Source organism: Leptonotus elevatus, chromosome 12 (assembly GCF_054856555.1).
Source record: "Leptonotus elevatus isolate MCC_2025b chromosome 12, RoL_Lele_1.0, whole genome shotgun sequence".
NCBI classification, from domain to species: Eukaryota; Metazoa; Chordata; class Actinopteri; order Syngnathiformes; family Syngnathidae; genus Leptonotus; species Leptonotus elevatus.
The window spans coordinates 12,769,833-12,785,965 of record NC_141250.1 but is presented as its reverse complement, the minus strand read 5'-3'; the positions used below and the strand labels follow the sequence as shown (position 1 = coordinate 12,785,965).

The 16,133-nt window shown below is 40.3% G+C and overlaps 1 protein-coding gene across 4 annotated transcripts; it reads right to left on the bottom strand.

Annotated features, from left to right (window-relative positions):
* Nucleotides 1-723: 723 nt before the first annotated feature.
* On the bottom strand, nucleotides 724-15,866 carry LOC147164616 (muscleblind-like protein 2a). Of its 4 annotated transcripts, none has more exons than XM_086090974.1 (10): nucleotides 15,601-15,866; nucleotides 11,667-12,181; nucleotides 9,920-10,084; nucleotides 9,642-9,839; nucleotides 9,104-9,349; nucleotides 7,712-7,765; nucleotides 7,274-7,430; nucleotides 6,392-6,427; nucleotides 5,206-5,300; nucleotides 724-3,647 (listed from the first exon to the last, which is right to left on the bottom strand). In XM_086090974.1, exons 2-10 carry the CDS (start codon nucleotides 11,826-11,828, stop codon nucleotides 3,633-3,635), a joined length of 1,128 nt encoding a protein of 375 aa, XP_085947100.1. In that variant the 5' UTR covers nucleotides 11,829-12,181; nucleotides 15,601-15,866; the 3' UTR covers nucleotides 724-3,632. The 4 variants fall into 4 exon arrangements, with proteins under 4 accessions (XP_085947100.1, XP_085947101.1, XP_085947102.1 ...); XM_086090975.1 differs by lacking the exon at nucleotides 15,601-15,866 and adding an exon at nucleotides 14,677-14,842; XM_086090976.1 differs by lacking the exon at nucleotides 5,206-5,300.
* Between the last annotated feature and the right edge of the window lie 267 nt (nucleotides 15,867-16,133).

Here is a 16,133-nt window from a genome sequence, read left to right as displayed (position 1 = left end):
TAGTCAGCTTCTTGTTTCCGTTAATGTGTTCAAATAAAAAATCCCATCATTCGGTTGCCCTAGTGACACCCGAGCGGCGAGCGACCAATCACGGACGGCTGGGAGATGCGTATCCAGGAGAATGAGCCGGATGTTGTTGCCATGGTAACACAGCATCGTCGTGGGCCTGTTCAAATTTCAGAATGGTGGGCTTTATTTATTGATATTCACCATTACAGGATGTGTTGACAAATTTGCCATCATGCTGGGATATTTCATGTAGATGTATACCTGCGCATCTATTGAGATGTCTTTAAGCTGCCACAGATACTATATTAGTGTCTGTATACATTTGGTTATTAATTGTTCTTATACACTTCTCAGTGTAATTTCCTTTCACTCACAATTTTAAACTGAATCATATGCACAGGTCTTATTTATGTTCACTGAATTCAGAGATAATATAATTTTACAGGGTGGACCAAAAGTATGTAGAGTATATGATCTAAAAAATTAATTTTATTACATTTACACTTAATTACTTCAGGTACATTAAACAGTTCAATCTCCTAAAAGCAGCTCCACACAAATTCTCAACTGCATCAATTTCAATAAGGCAGTGACACCTTTTCCTTTATTCTCATCATTAAAAAAAAAAGTAGATTTAAACAGTATGCCAACATTTGGCTCGCCCTGTATAATGAGTTTAAAATGTGTAAGAACAAAAACCAGTAGATGACAAAATTGCCTTCACTTAGACAGTGTTTATTGACAATATTAGACTTTTTATAGACTTTAGAAATCACTATTCACATGAAATGCATACACAATAAAATAAGCGCCACTATTATGAGAAAATGAGGACATGTTTAAAGTTAGGCCCGCTCATGGAACAAATCAATATTAATGTAGACATTTATAGCAGTACGACATCATCATCATCATCATCATCATCATCATCATCATCATAAAGCATTTCTGAGGGCTGAGTGACATTTTTAGTCTCCATCGGCCATCATTTCCCAGAGTTGTCTTCTTCTCTTTTGACAAGCAGAGTGGAATTTAATGCAAACGTAGACATAGATGAATAAGGCAACAATCACAATTAAAAAACAAACAAGAAAAATAGTCTCTTTTCTGTTATATTGACTGCCGTGGAAGAGATTCAAAGAAATGTTCCACATCAGAAAATCTCAATCGAAATGATACTGATGTTTGATGGATTCACTAACAGTGGATTATTTACTGCAGTATGTTTAAATTTCACACCACCATACCAAATAAGTGTTACTATGCACTGGATAGTTTCACCATAGTAAAATGGTTGACAGTACAATCACAGCGACGACAGACATCCTTAGTTTGTGACGAGTAAGATGAAAGATGAACGCTTATTACGCTACCACGTACAAAATGCACTTTAGTTACTTCAACAATTCTATGGTCTTTTCCTCCAGACACCCTGAACACCAAACGACGACTTGTCGGAGGCAAATGAGATCACTTTCCACTTGGATTAAATTTTTTTGAAGAATCTCAACTAAAGTAAGCTTATATGAAGTTACATTCACGGACAACCTCGGAGTAAGTTCTGGCGCGGTTAACATTACATACATCAGCATAAAAGTCTAAGAATTTGCAATTTAAAAAAAAATGACATCATGGAGAGGAAATAATATAACGGCTTAATAGATTGTCTGAATTAATCAAACATAGTCGTGTTTAAAAACAAAAACAAACAACGGACACTTAGGATGGGCATATTCATCGATTAATTGATCTTCAAGAATTGTTTGTAATTGACTGGTTAATTGAAATCGTGTCTTGAAGCAACTGAGAGTGAATGAAGTGCTGCCTAAGACAGGGTCCACACATTTTTAAACATGTCAACCGACTTATTTAAATGTGTGAAAAACGTCCTCACTTTGCTTCATTTTATTGTGTGTGGCACTCTCGAGATGAACACACCACGGACAATTGTGAGTTTCCTGTCCCGAACCAACTGTCGGTGTTGACTACACACACACTAAGATTTGCGTTTGTGAATATTGGACTGGTCTATCATTTAGACTCTCAGTCCTCACCATTTTCTGAGCAGCTCCAGGAGGAAAATATATACATAGTAGTTAAAATATATATAATACACATTATATTATTATTATTTTTTAATCGTTTTAAAACGTGGCAGGTCTCACACTTGACGAGAAAAAACAAATCACCATGTGTATGCTTACTACTCTTATCACGTCCTAACACATGTTAACACCACTGAAAATCGTGTCTCCTCCCCTCCATAGAACCACACAGAAAAGGCTTTACGATCGTAACTATTGAAAAGTTCCACGCATGCCAAAAACTATGGCACAAGTCCTCCGGGCTGCATTACTACGCTCAATTTGACACTGAAACAGGAATTTAGAACAGTAAAGAAGATCAATTAATCACTTTTCCCAATGTTCAATTTATGAAATGTTGTCAAATGCCCATCCCTATTAAACATTTAAAAGTTGGTAAAATTGAGGAATAAAAGTAATAATCAACATATTTAACAGAGTGTCCTCCATCTTGTCAACACTTTACGTCCTTCTTTAAATTATTCTAATCATCTGCACATTCAACTACTTAAGAAACATTGTTGGGTGGGCAGAGGGGAACTAGTCATCTTAAATATGCAATAAAATAAAGAGTAGATAATAATTTGTAATAATAATAATGAAGGTACATAAATATTCATAAAGGTCTTCGCAAAGCATTTAAGACGTGTTCACGACTTTCTAGATCAGATTTTTATTTTTTTTTAAATACAGGACAATGTCATTCGGAGCCCCTTAAATATGACAACTCTTTAGGCACTTGTAACATTCAAGACTGAACGGTTACAACATTAGTTCAGTCCTTGCAGGACCACACTTCTGTTTGAATATACATTGAATAAACTAATGGTTAAGTAAAACGCCAATCATTCTGACCCATCATTTAAATATATTTTTTTTAAAGGGGGAGGGGGGCAACAAAAAAAAGTTGAATGTGTGCCCTTGGAGAGCACATTCGATTGGGTCGACAGCGGCAAACAGACTTTGAATGCAATGCAAAGGCACACCAGGTGGAGGAGCACTGCTCACTGTGGATAAAAGTCTGTACACTGAGGGCCATCTTTATATTTGATATAATTTAAAATAAGTGCTTTTCACTAGTAGCTAATAAAACAATTTAATCTGGCACAAGGTCAAACAATCATTACTGTTACAAAGAAACGACGCATTCAAGAAAGTGGACAATCTCGAACATGGTTGCTACCCCTTTATGATGGGCACTGCCATGATGAACACACATCCAACGTGACTATTTACATCATTAGAATTTCAACTAGCAATTCTATCTGTTAGTATCTTCCAGAACATTGCTGTTTATATGGTTCTGACTATTGTTACTTTTCCCTAGTTGCTTCGGGGAATAAATACACCGCGGATGATTTACAGTTGCAAATGCGTGTACAGTATATGTCCGTGCGCAGGGTCTTGTTATGTGACCTTAATGGGATACCGTACTGGTGGTGCTTGATCAGCATGCGGCTGGCTGCAGGTGACGTGCGCCACTGTATGTACAGACGGGCTTCGCTGGATCTTTGTGGCACTGAGTCCTGGTTCTGGTGGTTACTTGAGAATAATCTGTTTTAGAGAGAGGGACCGGTAGAAACATGACAAAGTGCTCTTAAATATCCGTCAGTGTTGTGGACAGAAGAAATTTGGGTTGAATGTGCATTTTTGTCCATTATTAAAAAGGGACATGCTATTCACATCTGATGTTTTTAATATTCAAATAGTTGGCGGAGAGAAGATATAGAGCCATTTTCAAGATGCAGAACTACATTGTCTGAAACACTATCATGAAGAAAACAACGAGACAAAAACTGTGTGCGTAAAATATCCCATGATTTTGGGGGTATTTTGACGGGAGCATGTCACCGTTATTAAGACACCTAGAAAGTATTTTAACGTGCGAAAGAAATGTGGATTATGTCTCCTTTAAAATGGTATAAAATCTTGATGGGGACAGCGTCTTTAGCAACACCAACAATGAATACTGCCCAACAAATTATTTTAAACATTGTAAAGTTGTATTAACGCGGAGGTTTATTTCAACTTTCGTGATAGGTAATAATTAGTTTACGATGGAGATAAATTTATAACCTTGAAACCGCGTATGTTGGGACCACAGTAACCCATTTTGTTCATGCAAATTCCGATTAGTTGAAAACGACATGATCTGTCACAATAAAAAAATAAAAAAATCTGATCACGTGATCAGATCCGGACTCTACTTAACTTTTGTTGTTGCTTTGTTTTCAGTATATATTTTTTTAGAGCTGTCAAAATGAATAGATTAATCGACAAGTAACCAATGATCAAATTAATTGACAACTATTTTAACAATCGAATAATCGTTTGGAGCCACTTTTAAATTTAAAATTGTCCAAATCCTCTGATTTCAGCATATCAACAGTAAGTGTTCACGGATTTCTGAAAGTCATTCATGAAAGAAGACTATCTTCAGGGGTTTAATCAAAATAAGACATTTGGAAACATCTATTTTTACTTTGCAAAACAATGACCAAACTCGTAACATAGTACAACGTCAATCCACCTTTTTTATTTTATAAAAAAATAAAAATCACTACACAAATACAAATTACGAAATAACCACCAATCACTGGTTAATAAACAGTAATCAGGGAGAAAATGCTTTTGTAATACACTTTAATGTAAAATTTAAATGAAACTGATTAGTCGATTACTCGATTGAATAATTGATAAATTAATCGATTCTAAAAAATATTCGCTAGTGACAACGCTAAGATTTTTTTTTAATACATATTTTCCCCACAATTTTGCCAGGTGTCCAAACTATATAACTTTTAGTGGGTTCAGATTAGGAGGTTCCCCTGTACCTCCTCCGAACCTGTGAGAACTTTTGTGAAATTCTGCAATCTGGGTAATGTGAAAGACATTGAGAAAAGCAAAAAGAAGTGTGAAAATTGACACACAAGGTTTGCCAATGTTTCTACAAGTGTTGCCGATCCTAGAAGAAGTAGCTGATCGACGGGCAACATGAAGCTCAATGGCAGCCGATGCAAGCAGGGATACAAAGCGACTCCTTCAATTTAAAAGAGCCCAAGGTTGTCTTGACTAAAAGCTTCGAAAGGAAAAGAAAAAAAAAGGAGCAAACCTGATTGGCTGGTGCTGTTGCTGCGTAGGGGACACTTGTGGCGGGAGAAGTTGCTGCAGAGACACTAGCAGGCGTAGCACTGTACATCATGGGGACTGGCTCAGGAAGGGGGAACCATGGAAGCAATGAAAAGGCAGGTGGAGCATTATGGTAACCATAGCGACGTGTGTCTGTCTCTTATTTTTGCCAGGCAAATACAAAATGACGTTAGCAGCAAGGCGTCACTGGGTTAGAGCTGCAGCTGGCATGAGATTACACAGCAGAGCAAGGCAGCGGGGTGAATATAAAGAGAGGACTGATCATAGGGACAATTAGGACATTTATTTGACATTTGAAAAGCAACAACACCACTAAATATTACCAAAGCTTTTTAAAATATATATTTACCAAAATAATACTGTTGTAAAATATCATAGATACACCCGTCAGCAATGTTAGGCACACAAGATAAAAGAATCAACTAAATTAAAAACAACATTTTAATTAAAAAGATGACAATTTATATGTATCACGAAAAATTGCAATGTCATAAAAAAGTTCATTGATTTTAGTTGAAAACTGTTCAGTGAAATTTATGTTAGATTCATTAAACACAGTAAAAATGTCCTAGTTATTTTCTATATTTAAAATAATTTTCACCGTTTCTTAGGTAATATTGAAATTTCTTGAGGTGGTGAAACATCCATTGAAAGTGAGTTTCACTTTTTAACAATTGAAACAATTTGAATTTACGGTCATTTTATAAGTCATTGAGCTGCTTTTTTGAATCAAATTAAAATATTTAATCTTTTTTTTCTCTCAAGTAGCTAAATAAAACAAAACCTTCAAAATCAAAATCACAATTTCTAAATCAGCAATCAATTTAAACATTTTCACAGCTCCGTCATGATATTTCATGGGCGTGTAGTGGCTTACGAGTGTTTTTCATAGAAAGCATGGATTTTAAAATGTTGCGAGTTTTGACTTTTTTATCCTACCACAAGGATAATGCCTATTCAAAAATTATACTTCTAAAAGCTGAGGTAACATCTAACGGAATATTAATGCCATGTAACAAGAAGACATGAGTGCAAAAACAACATTGAAAAAAAATGTGTGTCATCTTGAGTGCAATATGATTTTATGTTCTAGCATTTGAGTGAGCTTCACCTGGCTGACGATGGACGATGTGAGGCAAGTTACTTACCGACGCTGTTCGCAGGAGTCATACACAAAACAGACCCTGTGTGGGTACAATGGAAAGAGAAGGGAATGTTGAAAAAATATCTGCTTGTTCCTCTAGTTAGTCTACTGTACAAGCTCAAGAGGTTCTTATGAAAAGAAAACATTCAAAATGAGAGTAGGGTGGCCAAATAAGCGGTTGTCATGTCAACAGCAACGTTGCTAGGTAGCAGCCATGTCTCGGTTGGTCCTGCTTGCTGAACGGCAGTGTGCGTCAGATGACTGCACCTCTGCGAATGACATGTTGGAGCCAATGCAGCGCACCCACCCCATTAACAGCTGCCCGTTCGTAAGCCTGTCTTGTCCTCAACCGCACAAGCAGATTGTCAACACCCTTTGTCAAGATTGTTTTTGTCTGGCCATGTAGTCAATTAACATTTATATCCTGCAATACTTACAGTGCCCTGTACTGGACTCTGTTCCCAGCCAGCCTGCCTGACTTGTGCTCTTCTCTTGCTGTCCTGCTTCGGATTCTGTTTCCTGCCTGCCTGGACCCTGCACATGGATTGCTCCGATCCTTTCTGAACAGGAGCCTTTCCCTCCAGCCACAACAATATCCACATGTAACAATATATATCTTTGCGCAGCTGTATCCTAACCCTAACAAACTGTCGCCATCATAAATCCTTTGGTTATACGTAACCAAGTGCATCACAAATTCTCCTTGTCATCATCTTTGTGACTGCACAATTGATCTCTTTTAATCGGACATCATTAGATTGCTACACCTAATGACAATGAAGGTAAACAATGTACAGTCAAAGTTTCCTTAGCGATTCTCTGACAGAATAACAGCCCACTTGCTCATTTCTGTAGGGAAAACCTTGTCGAGTGAGTCAACGCGTACCTGCGGGGTAGAATGCGGCCGCGTGCTGCTGCAGCTGCGTGCTGGCCAGAGCCTGCTGGTAGTGCAACAAACTGGGGCTGAGCAATGAGCTGGCCCAGTTGCTCTTCTCTAGAGCTGCCCTCTTTGGTAGCGGTTGCAGGATGCTGTGGGGGAAACCCTGCAACGCAAACAACACGACTCATTTAAGCACACATTTGTAATTATTTGTTGGTCAATAAAAAAAAGAAGAAGAAGAAAAAAAGACTAAACAACAAATGTATCTGTTAATTACACAGCATGCACTCGTGGTTTCAGGATACAAATACGAATGGAAATAATGTATCACATTAACTCTATTGAGATTGACACAAATGAAACTACAGGAAGCTCACAGTGACGAAAAGACATGTTATCACAGTATCATTTACTGGCTACATGCAAAGCAAAAGGTGAAAATACCAGGTCTACAGTTGCCTCGAGGGGTCGCTTCATTGCTTTGGCAGTCGACTGAGTCTTTTAAGAGCAGACAGCGAGCACATGATGGCAGTGGGCCAATGGGGGGTCAAGCGTATTAACATACAGCAAGCAGAGGTGCATCATGGGGGACAGCGTTGTGCATAGATGAGAAGGGGGAAAACAAAAATAAGCTGAATGTAGTATACCACAGAAAACACAGTTTGCATGCACAATAACCACTCACTGTCTAACGATAAACACCTGACGGTCAGCATGTGCCATTTAGTATTCAGTAGCTTTACAATTCTACAGATCATCATTCTACATACTGTTGCAGTCTTTGTTAAACACTAAGAACAGGAGCTGTTAAAGAATATGGCAACATGGAGTAAACACAACCAGCATGTGTTCATGGGAGCGATGCATTAGAGATGGGCATAATAACTGATTAGTTCATTAATCGATTGTTAATTGCGTAGAATCACGTTAATTTTTCCTTAAAATAATTGAGGCAAAATGGAGTGCATGGCTGTTGCTGCTGGAACTGTTGATTTAGTCTAAACTAATCTGTGGGCCTGAAGAACAAAAGGGACAAATGACACTGACTAGTATACAGGAGTTCAGAACAGATTTTCCCATCCCTCGATTGCAACCAGTGAGTTTATCCTGGCTAGTGAAGTTAGCGTGTTAGCATGTCTGCATCATTTGATTTTTGGAATACATTCATGTTTACCTATTTCTATTTCTAGACAAGAACCAGTAATCTACTTGACTATATTAATTAGTTTCAAGCCAAGTTAGGCCTCACATATTCTTGAAACATTATCTGTGGTGCAACGACATTAAAAAATATGTAATTTAATTGTTTCCTCCCTATGGTCAAATTTAGTTACGTGCCCCTCCTTACAATGCATACACCATGCCATTGAAAATTAAAGCGAAGTAACACAAAATACATAGAATGTTGTAAAATATCATGACATAACGGACTATGTAGCTGTGTTTTCAGACGATCAAAACGAGAGCCATGTTAGGCGTTTGAGTGCAACAGCAGCTATCTCATATTTGTTTGGTACATAACAAGATACGAAGATAAAATTAGACCAACTACATATTAGAGCCATGCAGTAAAGTATAAGTGAAATGGAGAAATAAATATGATGGTTTACGTTCAAACAACACAGATGGTCTATGGAGAACATGTATAGCACACGTAACAAAGAGCACATTTTGGTTAAACTATGACTTGCAGTCTGAACTCAGTTTATAGCTTAATACAAATTAGACTTTACATGTTAGAAAGTCTGTACTACAATATGTCACTTGTTGTTAGCTGCCATTAAACATGAATTAATTGAGCTCATTCTTAGGAGAGGGACGGCATGGGCGTCTTACCACGGCTGCAGCTGTGGCCTGGGCCGCCATGGCTGTCTGATGTTGACCGGACTTAATTTTGGCCTGCAAGTGTGCAGGCGGGTGAAAATACTTGCACTTGTCGCGGCTGCAGCGACTCTTGATGTAATCCATGCAAACGGTAACGGTGTTGTCGACGGTGTCGATCATGGGGCTGTCGCTGGGGTGCGCGAAGCGGCAGTCGGTCTCCCCCCGAGCGCAGGTACCTCGCTGGAACTCACGACATACCTGCAATCGCAAATCTGATCGGCTCACTTGGATACATTTTGCAAACAGCTATTGCATAGCAGTCAACAAACCGCATAGATATCAAACTTAGAACCAGATCACAGACTCATTTAAGAGCCAAGTTATAGATAAAACAGTAGGGAAAAATTTTATTTTGATGGCAAGAACATTTTTGACGACCACATTTTGACATAGGAACACATTATTTCTATTTCTGTTTTTCTCCAATGGTTTCAAATCCCAAACAATCAGATGTCAAGCAGTGTGTTAGATTGGAGTGGCTCAACTTTACCTCCAGTTTGTCAGTGCGCTGGAGCTTCTGGGAGGGCGAAGAGGAGGAGGAAGAAGGTGAGCTCTGGACCGTGATGGGCGGGCTACCTGAAACAAGAACCTGGCTGCTAGGGAGCATGTCTGTGGGAAGCAAGCCCATCCCGTGGCTTAAGGGCGTCAAGTAGGAACCGTAGCCAAGACCAGAGTTAGTGCCAAGACCCTGTGTCCCAGGAAATGAAGGATGTGAGGCAATAGGGCCAAGAGAGGTGGGATTGCTCGAGCTCAAGGTGGGGGACTCACCACAGACTGCAGACTGGCCGTAGGGATCATGATCTGCATCTGCTGGGCAAGCACCGCAGCTGCTGTCTTTTGCTGGATGAGATTGTTGCGGCCGTTTATTTCCAGCTGGGTCTTTAAGTGTGAAGGCGGATGGAGGTACTTGCAGTTCTCTCTGGAGCATCGACCCTGCATTCAGAGAACAGCAGCAAAGGAAGTACATTAAGCTCCTTTTATTTAATTTTCCACTGAAGACAAGTTTCCAGGCAAGGTTCCATCCTCGGAATCGACCATCAGGGACGGTCACCAGTCCACACTCCTCCACAGCGGCAGTGGTGTCATTAGCGAGCTCATCACAGTGACGTGGCATCGAGTGCAAGCTTATGCTTCACACGTGTGAGGAAATCATTTGTTTTTGGAGTACTTCAGAGATCAAATCGTTTTCTCTTTTTTCTAACTGACTCCACGGCCAGAAAGAGTCACTATAGGCTTCATCTTAAATCTGCACCTGGTACTGTATGCAGTTGACTAAATAAAAGTGTCCCTCTAATGAATGGCTTTCCACAAATAGACAGCTGGCACCTTACCCTCTGCAGAAGATTAATTAGGGTCTCCCCTCTAATTAAAGCCTTGCCTCCTGATAGAGGTCTGATTCTCTCTGCAGTTGATTAAACAGAAGCCTTGCACTAAAAACAATTCCTTACCAATGAATAGACGACCAGTACTCTTTGCATTGCATTAAATAAATGCATCCCATCCAATAAATGTCTTTCCCTAATCAAGGTATGGTGTTATTTGTAGCTCAGTTAAATCCTCTTCTCTAAAAAGTACCTAACCTCGAAAAGTATTCTCTGCAGGTAGTTAAATATTCAAGGCATCCCCTCTAGTAAATGCTAAACTCCTAGCAGACATCTGGTTCTCTCTGCCAGTGAAAAAATAAAACATTTTCATCTGTTCCTATGCTGACACCTCTCCTCCAATCAGCACTGGGTAGGTACAGTTGTCTAACAAATGCCATACCATGAATAAACGCCAGTTACTCTCTGCGGGGGTTTAATAATGGCCTCCCCTCTAATAAATGCCAAGCCCCCCTAAATAGCGGCCCAGTATTTTCTGCAGCTGATTACTCAAAAGCCTCCCCTAAAAATAAAATGTCTTGCTACCAAGAAAAGCCAGGTACTCTCTGCAGTTGATCAAAACAAAAGCCTCCCCTCTAAAAAATATCATTACCTCCAACAGAGGATGAGTATTCTGTTTATAATTAAACATCAGCAGTTTCTTTAATAATGCATGAAAATGTTGACTCACAAAACGCGCAGCAAACCCATTTTATTTCAAGCCTTGCCATACGGCTAATACTTGCCTTGTCCTCTCTGTTGATAATGAAATAAAAGCCTATGGACACTGTATGAGAGAATCCTGTCAATTTGTTAGGAAATGACCGAGTTTAATTGTTGAATTTGTGTGCTTGTCAACAAAAAGGCAGACAATAGTCAACTACAATACTTTGCATGAGCATCTGTTAGCCACATGAAAGAAAAACATGTCTTCACACCCTTAACCTGGGGTGTTGTGCGGCTGGCTAACATCTACAAAGACATCAGTGCAGGATGTTTGTTTCAAATGAAAGTCATGGGACGCTTGCTACGAGATCACATGGCATGATAGATGCCATTAGTGGACAAGCCAGCTGATAGCCGATAGCCACCAAAACCTCAACTTTCCAGCACAAGCAGCAGCACTGAAAACTGTATAATGTGATCTTTCTTACTTTTAGCGAGTCAAAGCAGGCGATGACCCTCCCGTTTTCCACTTGGCAGCTCTTTGGCGGGTGAGCAAATTTGCACTCTTCGTCACTGCGAGAACAGTTCCCTCGCTGAAACTGTCGACATACTTCCAGGGTCAGCCATTTTGTGTCTCTCCCCGACGCCATGTCCAAAGGTTTTTGATCATAAACTGTTTTTATTAAAAGACAATCACGGTGCTGAAAGCGGAAAGGCCGATCAAAATCCTCTACTAAAACAAGCTGATGAGTCCTCCATGAGTTGGAGCAAGAAGGATGAAAAAGAGGGTCGCTGAGCTTGGAGATTACCCATCCGTCATACACCACCACTCATTGGCTTTTCTTTGGAAATGATGCGACCAGTTGCTTCTTTACACCATTATCCTTCTTTGTGATGTGAAAAATAGTGCCCCCCAAATGTTGTTTCTGGCCCAGAAGGAAAAACAAGCTTTCCTCCGACTTCAAGCTGTGGTTATCTTCTTAAAGGCACTTATATTGGTGATCTGAAACACACAGAAATAGAAATATTACTTAATCATAGCCACACATGTCCACTGAAAAATGTTTCTGGATTAACAAGGTAATGTACCTTACAAGGCCAATAGCAAATAAGCTATTTGTCTAAATACTTTTGAACAGCTAGAATATTGAGGTAGCCTGCATAACATGGCTGGAATTCCAAAATGGTATTTTTGTAAATTTTTAAATAAAAATGGAGTTTGACTTAATATGAATATTTGGTGATCCCTGTTGTATTGTGACTGTATCCGTAGCTCATATAGTTTGGTGTTGCGACCGAATTAAAGAGCTAAGCAAATATTGTGTAATAAGCCAAGTTTCTTTGTAATGCAGTCATGAATATGATTTCACGCTTGTTGCAGTAGCAGCAGCTGTCGACATGGACACACTTTTTGAGATATAACCACGGACAGAACATGACCCAGATAAGGAACTAGATCACGAATGCTCAAAACTTCCTCAATTTGTTACCAAAGATAATGTAATCGGTCACTTCACAACTTTTCTCACATAAAATACCCCCCTTTCAGATCCAAATCATATTCAAGCGGTAATCCAAGTGTCTTAGACAGACATCAATTTTCATCAAAATCCAGTTAAAAATGTTTTTACTCTCGAGTTGCACAATTGGGTTTTGCGTCATGCCAGTGTAAATTGAGTAAAATGCACAAATCGCATTAAGCCTGCATCTATACAGAATGCAAAGCAAAAATTGCAATTCTCTACCTTCACTGACGTCGATGTACTACAAGTAGTGTGTTCAGACGTACTTGGCACGTGTCAATCACGTGTTGCGTGCAATCCACTGAGTCAGTTTATGCTTCCACCATGAAGACTGTGCGCCTCTTCTGAACCCACTTCAATTTGCTCAGGAAGCAAGTGGGCTGTGTTCACTCCCACAATGGCGCAATGGCCCATTTCTAACTGTGAGTCGTTACGAAAATCCCAAAAGAAAGAAAACATCACCTGCCTGCACAGTTACGCCCAATTCACACTGACTGCGGAACGGACGCGGTGCGTTTTCCGTACGGCCGGCGCAAGGAATAGAAAGCATTCGAGTCTGCGTGTCAATTCACACATTTTTCCCGGACGCTGCATGCGGAACGCTTGCAGATTTTCATGAAGCTGAAGAAATTACACGAGCCGGACAGGAAGTCGAGCGTCGGCATCAAGGTAGATCCAGTATATTTCAAAATAAAACCGTTTGTGAACTCATTTTCGGGGGGAGGGAACCTAGCTAACTGCATAATATGACATGAGTCGAACATTTAAAGACAAAAAACGAGCTCAGATTAAATTAAACATGAAAAAATAACACAATTTAAACACAAAACGTACTTACCCATGCTAGAAGAGCCAGAAATAATGTCCGAAAGCATATCGATGTGACAACAGGCAAGTGTGGCTATTGTATACAAATAGGACTCTATATACACGGTTGTTATCGCGTGAACTCAACTCCCCAGCGTGAACCCCCGTCACCTTGTGGTCTGGCGGGTGCAGATTTCCGGATACGGACAGCTCACGCAACGCACGCGGTGTGAATTGCAGTCCGTGCGGCAGCCGTACGGAAAACGCACCGTGGCTGTTCCACAGTGTGAATTGGGCGTTAGACCTCACTTTGAGCTAGATTTAGCACAAAAACTACACATAGTAGTATGGGAAATATAAAGGCGCATGGTTTTACTACAAATGACCCTGAAATTGCAGACCCTCCAAGTTTATTCAGGTCAACATGGGACCTTTTGGCTACTCTGTTGATAACAGTGATGGAAATATAGTCAGTAAAACCTTAGACCAATTGCCAAAGGTAATTCAAACTCATTTTCCAAGTCACACCGAGGACCAACTTAATAATAATAATAATAATAATGGTCAATATTTGTATTTGTTATGTATTATTGCTTACTTACATGTTGTGACTGCCCATTTTTGACTGTGTGCAACCTGGGTGTCTGTCTGTGCATGTGGTTTGCTTCATGTGTTCGGGTATCTCTCACTAGAAATCGCTGTCAATACAATGCATCAGAATTTGGCACTTGTACAAAGTAAATACTGCCTTCAGAAAAAAAGTTTGGCAAGAAGTGTTGTGGCAAATCTAATACATTTACGACACTGAACATTTTATACAATGCTTAGTTAAGATTGACATCAGTCTGTAAAGAAAACAAAGTAGGTAATACAATGTTTAAACACACGTGCAGGGCTAGTCAAACACAGAACAGGATACACACTCCTGTTTTGTACACTTAGCCGTGGGACACACAGGAAGTTGAGGCTGGAGGGGGAAATGGATTAGCTAGCATATAAAGTGCATTCTGAGAAGTTAGCTTGACAAACGCACAGGCTTAAGTTTTCGCTCGCATTGGTTGACCCAGAGCTTACTGTCGCGAGCCATCGTGAAATCCCGTCGCACACAAGAGAACATTCCTTTGGGGCACAAGTCAGGAAATGAGCCAGGGCAACCGACTTTACCTACCCAGCTGCCCTCGCTTATATGCAGCACGCCCGTCCACAACTTCAGAGGCACTGAGGCACAGATTTAAAAAGATCATATGAAAGACAAACACAACTCAGTGGGAAAAATACATTTTCTCCTCGACAACAGGGATACTGGCGCGACTGAGTCCAACATTCCCAGCCTCCCCCCCCTTCCTGCCGGGAAGATCCTCCCAGTCTGGAATGGACCAATTGGGAACAAGAAAGGGATACACAGGGTGAAAGCTGTCTGCAAAACACTGCTGCTACTTGGAATAAAAACTTTCCTTTGCAACTGATGGAATATTCCCTGCCACTGGAAATCATCACATTTGAATGCAGAAATGTACATTTTATTTCTGATTTTTTACATACAAAACCATGGTAACTTTTAGTAAGAAGCCCATGCTTCCTCACAGAAGACACCAAGAGTTTGTTTCCTTTTAGTATGACCATATCAGGCGTTTCCTTTGGGGGAAAAAAAGTACTATTTGCTAAGCCTGCGAGGTTAATGTACAGCTCTAGCCTCTCAATCTGGAGACAATTTAACCCCTATGAAAACAATCCCCTGCTTTAGAACAGATAACATAATTGTGTTCAAAATGGATGTTCACGGTGCACTAAATGAATTATTTCCATTTCACGCGGAACTGTGACGTACCCTGGACGACATGACACTCAGAAGACACAACGTCACTATTACGACGTCAAAAGGCCAGTTTAACGTCACGGGCCTCTCACGTACATCAGCGCTATAACGTAGGGCGTGTGTTTTTCTTCAAATGAGTCGACAATAAAATATACTAATTCTGACGTAGCATTAGCATTAGCACCGCCAAGGCTGGGCCCACGCGCACGTCATGACGACGTGTTAGCATTTAGCATGCTGCTAACTCCGGTTTGCCAGGGGCGAGAAGTTGCTTACCTCATCGCCGCGGATGAACCGCTGTCCGCGGGGTTGGTGGGAGCAGAAGGAGGGGAGGGGGGCGCCAATTATACCGCACCGCAGCGCAGCTCGGACACGGCGAGTAAAAAAACAACCGTGAGGCCGAAACGAGCGCTCCACAACCGCTTGATGTTAAGCGAAACGGTAGCTAAAGTGTCTCGTATAACTACGTGGACGTCATTTTCCAACGGCCATTACTTTGTGACATTACACAGCTTTGAGCAACAAGCTCTTGACAGCTTACTGTACAGTCGTTGACGTTATGTCACGGAGGGGTGTGGGGAAGTACCGCGGGGCTTTAAAACGTGAATAATTAATTTTAGATCGTTTAGCATGACCTAAACCAGAAAAATATTTACTTTAAATCTCAATATATAGTATATTAAGCCTATTCAGTGAAATAGATATATACATTTGACAACGTCTACATATGGGCACCCCTCTGGAAATAGTGTGGTTTGGTCCACACGAAAGCCAGGAGGCTCGAAGGGCAAAGGGTTTCCTTGTTACCA